The sequence below is a fragment of the Cyprinus carpio genome, chromosome A7, assembly GCF_018340385.1.
Source record: "Cyprinus carpio isolate SPL01 chromosome A7, ASM1834038v1, whole genome shotgun sequence".
Classification (NCBI taxonomy): domain Eukaryota; kingdom Metazoa; phylum Chordata; class Actinopteri; order Cypriniformes; family Cyprinidae; genus Cyprinus; species Cyprinus carpio.
The window spans coordinates 36,445,691-36,458,637 of record NC_056578.1 but is presented as its reverse complement, the minus strand read 5'-3'; the positions used below and the strand labels follow the sequence as shown (position 1 = coordinate 36,458,637).

Here is a 12,947-nt window from a genome sequence, read left to right as displayed (position 1 = left end):
CAAATTATAATCCAATACTTTACATGTGCTTTTTTATGTTAGTCAACACATCAAAATATGTGTACTTCTTTAAAGCACAACAAAAGATTATTAAAAGATAATGATTTAAAAAGTACTTTAAAGTAGAACTTAAAAATGTACTTTAGTGTGAAAGTGTATTCTCTTTAAGTACACACAAGAGGCTTTTTATTTTTATTAATATTATATTATCTGCAAGTGCAAGCTTTTTAAAAATATACTTTTAAGATTTGAAATACACTAAAAGTGCACATTCAATACAATTAAGCACAATTTTTTTCACAAATGCAGGGACTTATATGAGAAACAGGCTAAAACATTGGTCATTATTTGCTAAAAATCACCACAGTGTGACCATATGGCTTGAAATATAACCTACAAATAGTACGGACTTCCTTTTTGGTTCTTTTATGTCCTTTCTGGAACATGACAGTCTCTGGTCAGTGGTCACTATATGCATACTTTCATTGTATGGGGAAGAGCAGTACAAATGCTCCTCAAAACCTCTCCTTTTGGGTTCCACAGGGGCTTGAACCAGCAACAAACAACCAGCAAGTTCCAGCCACTTCGCCACATGTTTGCAACAACTGTTTAAATACATTCATCCAGTTTTGGTTACCCTGAACCACCTTTCATGCTCGAGCTCTAAAATAAACTGCATTTGGTGTCTTACATGAATCACTTTTCAAACTTTGATCACGCATTTCTGGCATCTCAAACGACAGAGAGAAATCACTTTATCTCAGTTCCACAGACATTCATTCTGTCCAACATCAACGCTTGCTTTTGATACCGATGTCTTACAGGATGGGAAGGGGCGCCTACACTGGATTAAGTGCGCTCTACGGGTGTGTGTGTGTATGTGTGCATAGATGACTTGTGTTCAGATTCATTCATAATGTTCACAGCAATATGTGTGTCAGCCTCAGAGGCCGATCCCTAGCAGCAGGATTCCCGGGAGTGCCAGAATCCTGCTAACACACATTATGAAGTGCTTATAGCAGTCAGAGCCAAGGACGCACAGAGGAGCAAGTCTGACCCAGAAACAGCTTCTCCTGTGCTGTGTTTGGGCTGATAATGTTTCATGTTGATGGATTCTGGCCATATACCTTCGGCGATGTTCAAAAGGTGTAGTATTTGCTTAAAAGCCAGCAGATGTTTACTTGTGCTTAGCTATATAATGAGATTTTAAACTGACATGGAGGCATTGGGGAGGTTTTGGGAAAGAAAACATCCAGAGAAAATGTTCAGCATAATCTCATAGGCCCAAAAAAGCATGTCAGACACTAGCTACGCAAGCTTGATTTCATGCATTATATAGCCTTCTGATACCTGTCAGAGCTTAATTCGTAATGCAACTGTGTTAAGCCAGTAAACATCAGATTTTAATTAGTCCATCTCATTTAAACACATTCTGATTGGATAAGTATGTTAACAGGAAGTGGAGATCTTACCTTCGGGCTGGGTGGCGACCCTCAGAGGCGCTGAGCTCTCTCCAGGGCCGTTTCTGTTGTGGGCCACCACGCGGAAGGAGTACTTGGTGTCTGGCATGAGGTTCTGAATGGTGACTTGCATTTCTCCTGGACGGCTGGTGTTCACTATCCTCTCCCTATACAGCATCAGAGAAACAACGTGACACGAGACTGAAACAGGAGCTGACCGCTGATTCGTTGGTATAAAGCTTTTCTTATTCTTCTGTAGTCAATAACATCTCATACAGAATGGCATTATAAATATTAATAAGAACAACATGTGACATAAAATAATAGCAAAAAAAAAAAAAGGATACAATAATAAATAGCATTCATAATTAAAGGCTTCTTGGAGGGTGAACGTCATAAAAACATCTGGATTACATTTCACTACAGTCAATTTACATTATTATTACTACAATAAATGTATTATATTTTTATTACATAATTATATAAGCACTATATTACATTTTAAAGTTATTTTATATAAAAAATATATTTATTTATTTGCATAAAAGTAAGCCAATTTTGTGCAATTCATATTTTTTATTTTGCATTAATGTTTTTTTTATTGACAAGGAAGCACAAAAACAAATCTTATTACCATAATGCATCTGTATTTTTACCTCGTTTTTTTTTTTTATTGTCATTATACTCAATAGTGATTCTCATTAGATTCTCTTTACTGTAATGCAATATTTTCAAAAGTAATTTTTAAATAGTAACATAAATACTTGTACATTTATTTACTTAAATATGCATTAAAGGCATTACAAAAAGTAATTTATGAGTTAAATGTGAAATAATATATTCCAGTTATGACAGTTACATTATTAGATTTAAAAAAAAAAAAAAAAAAAAAAAATCAGGTAGTGAGATGGGGGATAGCTTAATTTTTCTTAAACAAAATATAATTTCTACATTTCATTCTTTTGATATTAGGATTAAACATGACCTACAGATATTCTTTACAGTTTTTGTAATATTAAATAAATAAATAATTGCAGGTACAATACCATTCAAACTAGGTCCTTTTTTATGTATTTGAAAGAAGTCTCTTATGCTCACCAAGGTTGCATTTATTTGATTAAAAATACAGAAAAGGCACTAATATTGTGAAATATCATTACAATTTAAAATAGTTTTCTATTTTAATATATATATATATATATATATATTTTTTTTTTTTTTTTTTTTTTTTTTTTTGTATTATTACTATTTATTCCTGTGCTGGCAAAGCAGCCATTGCTCCAGTCTTCAGTGTCATATGATCCTTCAGAAAACATTCTGATTTGGTGCTCAAGAAATATTTCCTATTATTATCAATATTAAAAACAATTGTGCTGAGGATTCATTGGTGAGTAGAAAGTCCAAAAGAACAGCATTTACTTGAAACAGAAATCTTTTGCAACAATGTTTACTATGATTTTGCATTAATTTAATAAATCATTGCTGAATAAAAGTTGTTCACAAAAGTTGTGTATGTATGTATGATAGATATATAAATGCCCTGCCTGTTATTTCCCTCCAGGCTGTAGTAGACTGAGTAGGTGACATCATCTCCATGCGGTTCAGCAGGAAGGCGCCAGGTCAGCTTGATGAAGCGGGTGGAGACCAGGGAGGCCACAACATCACGGGGGGCGGAGGGCGTGGGACCAGCGCTGCCTCTGGAGCCTGGCATTAGACGGTCAGTAGTGGCACGGGTCAGTGAGGTGGGAGGGGGGGAGGGGATAGCTACATCTTTGAGTGCAGACAGTGGGGTGGTGTGAGTGGAGGGGGTGAGTGAAAGCAGAAATAAAGGGTGGAGATGGGTGTTTAGTGAAATCACACAGAAATTCAGGGAGGGAGGGAAGAACAGAACAGAGGGAACACATAAAAAGAAAAAAACAGAACAAAAACCATAACACAATGGCGTCCATGACAGGAAATCAACAAAACAGTGAAATAATCACAAAGAAACATGAATAATGCAATCATAATGGAAGAATGTCGGGCATGTAGTTGGAAAACAAACAGCTGAAGTGGAAACAATGATGGAAAGCTGAATTGCAGGAGGCATATTTTTGAATTTCCACTCTTAAAAAAGTAGATCACCTTAAAATTAGACACAATGTTATTCACTAAAACTATTGTACTACAGTATAGCTATCAAAAGGCATTTGCAGAAACCAAATGCACTTGGTTGCAAAAAAATATGTGCCGTTTCATAACTATGCACTGTACATACGCACAAATGAGATTTCAGCATCAATGACAGCACTCTTGTAGCATATTTGATCGTATGGAAGAGAAAGATTTTCTGTCAATGTCATATGGGTTTTGGATGTAGGTGAGTGGATGAATAAAAAGATTTTTTTTTGTGTAAACTAAACAACTATTCTTTTGAGCGTAACTGGGAAAAAAACAAGCTGATCCAAAGAAGAATGAGGCACGAAGGCCATCCATTTCAACCACTAACACATCTAAAGGTCCAAGGCTTTACGATCTTCACACAGATATGCTAAATATTTCATGCTGAGGCCTCTGTGGTTAAATCTAAGAACGTCTGACTGTTGTTTTTTTTACCAGCGGAGTGAAACTTGACACAAAGCAGCTCTAAAAATGTGTCAAGATTATTTGCTTTTGTGGACTGCAATAAAGTTGTGCTTTTGGCAACAGCAGCTCTTTGAATGAAACAAACTGTGTTTCATTTGCATCTGCCAAAAGAAGCAGCTGTGGAAGGACTGAACATCAAGAGAGCATTATATGTATGATTGATGTCCCGTTTCATTCACATATGATCCGCTGACTGTGAGTAGGTAATGAAATGTCTAAAACAAGTAATACTTTGGTCCTTTTTTTCTCTATGTTAATGAGACTGAAACACAATCAGCATACAGCACCAGAGAAAATATCTCATCTCATTTCCATTAAAAATCTTGTCATAAAGATCAATAAAACTTATGAGGTCCATGATTCAAATGGCAGAGAATTTCTGATAATAACTCTCTCTCTCTCTCTCAAAAAAAAAATGGACACGATTGTGGATTGTACAGGAAATAAAACTAACAAATGAGAACAATGAAACCAAAGAATGGGGAGTGAACAGAGACTAAGAACAAATGGATTGCAATAAACCTAAGTATGGAATTGAAAACCAGAGATTTCGATATGAAAGATCATATGGTCTGAGCTGTGTTTATACACATTGATTTTATAGCTAATAGTCTCATTTGTTTCTTTTATGTACCCTAAGGAATTTTAGGAGAAGTGTAACAAAATATATATCTAATAAGTCTCCTGAGCTCTAAAAAGCAAACTCTGAACAATACAGTTTCCCTCTGCTTGTTAACCGAGGGTTTAAAAGTACCATATAATGTTGAAAAAATGCATTATGCTCTTCAAATTACTTTATTCTGAACTGCATTCAGCACTCATTAGCTTATAGCTTCCCCTAAATGACAAGATCCATTAGACGGAGAGCAAATTAAACATTAGTTGTAGCAATTACAGTTTTCCACAAAGAGTAGCCTTCAATGTTCATCTGTCTAACCGCAGGGAGAAAAAAAATCATTCAGCATTTATCTCTGGTTCAGCTTTGTGTGGTGCGTGACATTCTCTCTGTAGTTGTTCTTCTCCTTCTGGTTCAGTCAGTTCACTTGGCAGCCATTTTGCTCAAATAAGGGGGGCAGCTGTTTTCTAGTCATATAAGTACAGTTTTTATGAACTTGATTATGGAAAGAATGCCAAAACTTATATTCAAAATCATCACTAAAATCAACAGCATCATAAAAGTAGCTCAAATTATGCTCCAGCTAATCTGCATTTGTATTCTAGACCAGGTGATGGCTGTTTTGAGAGTATTTTTTATTTTTTTGCACGCTGTCATTCAGAATTCAGTTTTTAAAGTTCTCACAATGCCAAGGCCTGTTTAAACCAACAAGAATGTTTGATCCAATTTTTGTGAATCAATGCGTAAACAAAGGCAGACAGGTTGAATGAAATGAATGAAAGCAATGTTTACTATACACCTTCTTGTCACAGAGAAGAAAGTGTTTTCAGACTGTATTACTAAAGTTGGCTGGCAGACATTAGAAGATCCATGTCGCATTGACGGCATGAGAATGTGTGTGTCAGTCTCGACAGACACATTGACAGCCATTCATTCAAATGACAGAGTCTGCTGTGCCAACCTTTCGCACTGAGTATTTGTCTTGCTGTGAACAGGCCTTTAGGAGTAAACTGTTTTTGCGGCTGTTCAATCGCAACACATGAAAAAAAAAAAAACACAGAAGATGCTAAAGTAAATCTCAATCTACTCTACGCAGAAAACTATTAAAAAACACCAAGCTGAAGTTTTAATAACTTTAATGACTACGTTTTTTTTTAACATACATTTATTCAACTAGGAGGTTATCAGGATGATCACGACCATCAGCTTCAAGAGTCTCCTAAGTGTCTGTCTGATGGTGAACGCAGTCATGTGATGTACGGTGGAGAGCAGCAGAAGATTAATACCGATTCTATTCATAGCAGAGAGCAAGAGCTGCTGCCATTGGAACAGATGGTGACATCGCCTTATTAATGATACACACTGAAGCTAAGCAAAAAGGTCACAAGGCCTTTGGTGTAAAATGGAAATGCAAAAGGATTATTGTTAACTCCATGTTTGCTGTAAATCGATGTAATTATGATTTTAATATTAAGCAAATGGTATTTCGGGAATATGCAAATTAAAACAGAAATGGCTGCTCAGAGCAATAATGGTTATGTACTATGTAGGTCACCAAAGAATCATGAGGATATGGGAAAAATATAAATTTAGGAAAGACTGCCTCATTCACCTCCATCACCTTATGATGTCGCTGTCTGAGAGAGGGAGCGCAGTGCACTGCTAATGACCACTTAAACGCTCCTGCTTTCATCTTACACAGATGGGTATGGACTGAAATGGCCACGGTACAAGAGATGCGACATAGTTCCTGCTGCACACATAAAGACTTCATCCATTGGCAGTAAATCTTACACCTTCTCTACTATTTATCTGAGGGAACATGCTATTATCGTGAGGGGTCTGGAAGGGCTTGAAGGCATAAAAACGGGGTTATTTCATTTATTCTCACTGAGGTTTGTGTTCTTCACCTGTACTCATGGGATAACATGACAGAATCGACTGCTGCTGAAATGAGAAGGAGCTCTTGATTTATAGACACTAGCTAAAAGCCCAATATGAGTGTTTTTAAGAGGAGAAATGGGCAGCTTAACCACAAACATATCTATCGCTTTGTTCTCCTTCTATATATTTCATAAAGCTGTTTGCTGTTAATGGTCACAACCATGATAGGTTTCTTAGACCAATTACAGTATAGTTTTACAAAAGTTTTCCATGGTATGTCGACTATGAAGCACACATCATCTTTGAACTTATTTAAGATGGAATATAACTTTTAAAAACAGACAGTTTGCTATATGTGAGCACAGAGGACATTGGAAACATTTAATCATAAAAAAAATATACAGTTAGGTACATTGTTAACTTCAGTCACATAAAGGAGAGAACATTTTGAATAGAACAAAAAGTTCAAAACGAATAAAAAGAAAAGAGGGCTATTTGCATAATTTTGCATTACAATGTGACAGGATTACAAAACAATTTCCACTGCAATTTGCTGCATAAACCATTTTGGGTCACACTAAAATTATCAGAGACACTCTTTCCAACCGTTATGCATAGCCAAGCCATCATGTGTTAATGTATTTGTAGTTTTGACATCAAAACAGAAGTGATTTCTGAGCTTGAAATTGATAAATGGAGCGGGCAGAATATTTTGAGTTAAAGTTACAGTATGTTTTCATTGTGCATAGAATTCTAAAAGTAAAAGATTCATTAGATATTTCATGATATCTTCAGGCTTTTCTTGACAATATAATCAATTTTTTTTGTTATAGCAAATAAAGCCAAATCAAGCTAAGGAAGCAAAAAGTAGCATTTGTTTAATAAACAGAGTTACTATGATATTCAAGAAGCCAGGTACACGCTAGTCTTGGTCATTTTTCATTGGAGATATAGCTGGCCCGCAGCGATTTTGCATTGAATCTGAAGCGGGCACCATTGCAGCGGTGACAGCAGTCTATCTCTTCAAAGTAAACATCATGAATACGAGAGGATGATGGATTAAAGGCCATCAACACCCCTGTTGAGATTAAACAGGTCTCTCACGTGATGAAGAGCAGCGCACCATCTCCTGAGACGCCTTGCTTCCATAGTCTGAGAGATGAAAGCCGGAGCAGCAGGGAAGATCTAGGGGGAGGCACGGGCGCCTCGGCGGGACGTACCGCCCAGCACGAAAGCACAGGATTATGGGTCGCAGCATGATACTGGCAGGGGACTTCCTCGGTGTTTGCTGGGAAGGCAGACGCCCATCTGGCATGTCATTACTGTATGTCTACACCCACTCCTCTCTGCCCAGCTATAGCAGCCCTCTGGGTCAGCAAGCAGAGCCCCCATTCCCTCCTGCACCTGCTAAACCTCCGGCTGCTTCATCAAAGAGCAAAGAGTCCTCAAACTCAAGTCATTTATTTTCTGACATGCACTTTAGTCCCAATTGTCATGCTTAGTCACAATACCAAAAATATCACTGTGCTCCTTTGAGCAGCTTTGGCTCGGGGTATTTGTACACAAAAGTACATGCAATAGCACTTTGTTTGAATAGCAAGCTAACATCAAACATGAGATTATTATATCACACCAAATCACGGTGTGTTCAGGATGAGAATTCACAAAATACAATTTAGAGTTTTAAAGTGTATTTCAGCTAACCTATGGGCTTTTTATATCTGTGATAGGCATAGCGGTTTCTCATACAAATTTTTCATGCCACAGAAACAACCTTCTTTAAAGGCGTCATATGATGTCGTGGAGACGCTGTGTGTTTCGTTATAAAAGCGAAACTACTTTGTTTGGCCTTGCAAAAGAGGACACAACTAGAAATCAGTGGTTAAGTTGTATTTACAACACTGTTCCAGAACAATTCAACCCAAATATTTGTGTGTGTGGAGCGCATTTTACAGAGGACTGTTTCCTGAATCTGGGAGAGTAGCCTACAATGCCGTTTGTTCTGACTCACGGTCTGTAAGTACGTTTTTTTTATATTTAAAGAATTTGCCACTGATGATTCAAATGCAAGTTTTGAGCAGTGTAGATTTGTTGTTTGCCGTTCCTCCGATCACAAATGCAGACATGGTTTTACATAAAAAAGGACAGTATAAGTCATTATAATCAGTAATTATGTCCACACTGGATGCAACAAGTGCCTCGTTTGTAATGGGTTTTATTGTTTTTGTCTCGTCACACTGGGACACGACATCAAAGTATGGTAAGGGGTGTAACATTTCCGTCAAACACTTGAGGCATTCGGCGAATCACAACGCAGTAGACAGCTGGCCAATCAGAGCACACCTTGCTTTTCAGAACGATGAGCTTTGTAAAAATCGATGCGTTTCAGAAAGGCAGGGAATAGAGGAGAAACAATAATGTACAGTATGTGGAAAATAATGAGGTTTTTGAACCTTAAACCGCATAAACACATTTCATTACACCAAGTACACAAAATAATGTTATTTTTTAGCAACATCATATGACCCCTTTAAAAAATGGGGCAAATGTTTTTATGTTTTTTAAGAAAAACTATTTCTTGATACTTTTTCAGCATCTTAAAAACATCAAAAAAGTGCACATTCAGTGCTTAATTACCTTAATTTGTCTTTTTTTCTTCACACCTCACATGTCTGGTACACTATTTCATCTTAAACATGCTCTTCACTGACACTGTTTACTAAATAAAATAAAAAAAAATGTATTGAGGGCTAAATTGTTCTTTGTGGTATAAATGATGCTACAGAAGCAGAACATTTTTTGAAAAAAATTAATTAAATAAATAATTTAATAAATAATTTCCACACAATAATTATTGAAATGCTTTGTCACTCTTAGTTTGATTTTCATAGTTTTAAACATAATAATTCACATCATTTCATTGATTTTAAAATTTCAAAAGCCTGTGTCGGGATAAGTGTAGAACAATAAAGACTATACTTAAAAGGACATTCAAAAGTAGCAAAAATGAACAATGAAGGCATGGCCAACAAATCCATATCAGTGTTATCTATAACAAAGTTTTACGTTTGTACAATAAGCTTGAATCTAGTATTGCTTTCTGAAAATGGCTTTTTGGTACTTCATAAAACTAGTTTATTTCTTCATTTTGTTGAAATTTAATTTCTTGATTCTCCAACAGAATAATTCCTTTGAGTTTAGTTACAGCTACAGGCTTTATAATGTCAACTAAATCACATCAATATTCCAACCAGTGAGTGATGAATCTTGTAAACCAAGCAGAGATGTTGGAAAGCAGCTAGAGGGCTCTTTCTGCGGCCATAAATAAGAGCAGCATATTTGCTCTTCTGTTAGCCGAGTCTGGCACACAGGCCTAGTTAAAGTGTCATATGAACACAGAGAGAGGCCTCAGCGGAGACATACTATTTATGTTTTATGGCTCCACAGGCTCTTACAGCTGAGATATAAACATAAATATAGCCCAAATCAGCATTGTATGCTCTCAGATCAATCACCCTGTCTGCCATTGTGCTCAGACACACAGCGAAGCTTCATCTATCACTTTTTTACAAGCATACCTGGGACTAAAGCCCACTTGCAAAGTCCAGTAAGAACTAGTGGTATTTTTACTTTGTTACTGTACTTGAGTAAATTTTTTCAGGTATCTGTACTTTTTATTTTGATAAACTTTTATTTTTACTTCACTACATTCCAAAGCATAATATCATACTTTTTACTCCACTACGTTTCTTAAAAATGCTTAATTCCTCATTATTTTGAACTTGAGAAATCGTCACCCGCTCTGAGACGTGTTACTGGTGTCCTGTTTATGAGCGAGCTGATTCTGTTCAATGAACCTGTTAAATCGATCCACAAATTGCACTGAACGATTCATTCGTGAATTGGACTGATCAGATTGTAGCTATTCTCAAGTCAACAACTCAATGATTCAAATGATCGTGTCAGAGTGAGTCTCCTGGTAACAATTCAGTGAACTGATTCAGAGCTTGAGTGCATGCGTGAGTGATGGTGTGAAAAGTAAGTTACTAAAGTTAAATTTTAGGATTGACTATTGTAAATGAAAATCATTTTTGTCAAAACTGCCAATTGCTTGTAAGCTAAATCTGCTGTGAAAGGGCGAGCTGTTTAAGCCCACTGTACGAAATGCTTGAATGCAAACATGTCCACATTTGTGTATCACCATCTCAACAGGGTAGGTTTTAGGTAGAAATAAAATGTAATAAAATAAAAGAACTCAAATGAATGTCCATGCAAAGTGCTTTCAAATGAGTTTCAAACTAATAACTAACTGTTTGCGTAGCGATCTTAAAATTGTATACAATTTGCTATATTTGTGACGTCTGTTTTCACAGTACATTGTTTGTCAACACATTGTTTTCATTTTTAAAAACATATAACAACTAGCACTCTCTATTCTATTTCTATTTTATCTACTTGCTTTCTTTTTATTTGGAAAAATGACACTCTAACACTGACGTTCTCTATTCTTTTTCTATCTACTTGTTTGCTTTTTATTTATAAAAAAAACCCTTGCTATGTGTACCGTGTTAGACTAACAAATACATGTCACAGCACTTACATATTATTGCTCTTTTGTTGGTTTTGATTGCTTCTGTTGTCCTCATTTGTAAGTCAATTTGGATAAAAGTGTCTGCTAAATGACTAAATGTAAATGTATATTTAAAATGATTACATATAAAAGCATATGAGTAACAAAACAGACATTAATAGATTAGTACTTTTTACTTGTAATACTTTATACTTTTACTATTTTATTCGGTTATCATTTGTGTACTTCTTCCACCAATGACTTTAGTCAAGTAACTGTCAACCCCCATGAGTGATATCTGCTGTGTGTCTAAGCTCCGTACAGCTTTCCTCCGCTCCATCACCCTTCACATCACTGCTGGAGTGGCTGCTGCACAACCTGCAGATTAACCCGCAGAAAAAATTCATCTCTGCTTAGAAACAGATGCTGGGAAATGGGTTTTGTGGGGTGTTGGTGCCATGCAAGGTTTTTGGAAGTGAAAGAAAAAAATGTTTTTTTCCAGGTGCCATGAATCCTTAATAATAATAATTCACTGCCAGGAAAACAAGCATTCAGATGCAAACATGGAATTAACATTAATCTGGGGAAAATAAACAAGCTCAAAGAGTGAGAGAGCATCAGACTGTCAGGTCACGTCCTGATCTCATACCAGCTATATGACTCACACTTTTTTAATGCTTGTGGTGACTCAAATTTTTCATATACTGCTCTGCTGCTCCACAAAATCTCTACAAAAATTAAAAAAGTTGATTACAATGTGGTTAAAAATGTTGTGTTCTGCTTTTTGTGCAAAAATCAACACCATATGAGCACTGAGCACCAGAACGGCCAGGCATAAGAAGTTTCCTCCCTCAGGCAATCCATCTCATGAACAGTTAACTTTGCAATAAACGTGTAATACACAACACTATTTATACATTTATGTATTTAACACACACACACACACAAACACTACTATTTTACATTTCCTTGCATTTGTACATAACATAACTGTACACACAAATACCATCTATTGTCTGTTTTGTATATATTTTTAAATATTTTTTTGACTATTGTTATATTTTCCTATTTTTAATTCTTTTTATTATCTGTGTCTTGTTTTGTCCCTGTCATTCTCTTTAAGTTGTGGAAGCTTCTGTCACCAAAACAAATTCCTCGTATGAGTAAACATACCTGGGAATAAAGCTCTTTCTGATTCTGATTCATATCTGATAGGGTGTTGTGGGTGGTTGCCAGGGTATTGCTATGAAGTTGCTAAGGTTTTCTGAATAGTCTTTAAATCATTTATATTCGGTTGCTAAGGTGTTACGGGTGGTTGCTTGTATGTTGGTAGGTCTCTTTTAATAATCATTCAGGAATTCCTTGTTTTGATCACAACCCAAAATAACTTTTCTGCCCTTTTAAATGTAAAGATCATGAGCAAATCTGCATAAAACTCTGCAATTACAGTTGTGCTTAAGATAATCACAGCATGTCAAATCTAAAACATTGCAACTGTGGAGAAAACACAATGCTGCATTACACTAATGACTTTGGGAGCATATATTCCCTTACAGAAAAAAATAAAAAAATAAAACATGAGCAAGTTTCACAGAATGTGCAACAAACTCCCAGTCTGTAACTTAATAAACACAGCAATCAGCTCTAACAATAAATGAAGATAGACAACTGTTTTCCCCATTCACCATGTGCTTGTCCAGATGGCAGTGAGAACCAAGGCTTCAAAAAGCCTCCAATCAGACCTGTCTAGCAGCTTTAATTAGAACAAGCTGAGAAGCCTGCCAAAATAAAG

At 36.1% G+C, this 12,947-nt stretch overlaps 1 protein-coding gene across 8 annotated transcripts in view; it reads right to left on the bottom strand.

Moving 5' to 3' along the window:
- LOC109067730 (neogenin-like) overlaps positions 1-12,947 on the bottom strand; it is a 135,903-nt gene that overhangs the window by 25,916 nt on the left and 97,040 nt on the right. For 6 of the 8 annotated variants that reach the window (XM_042761000.1, XM_042760995.1, XM_042761002.1 and 3 more), the window contains exons 8-9: positions 3,005-3,230; positions 1,473-1,627 (exon numbers count right to left, since the gene is read on the bottom strand). In XM_042761000.1, the coding sequence (XP_042616934.1) occupies positions 1,473-1,627; positions 3,005-3,230 (381 nt within the window). The remainder of the gene's footprint in view (positions 1-1,472; positions 1,628-3,004; positions 3,231-12,947) is intronic. The other 2 variants (XM_042760999.1, XM_042761001.1) reach the window with 1 other exon arrangement.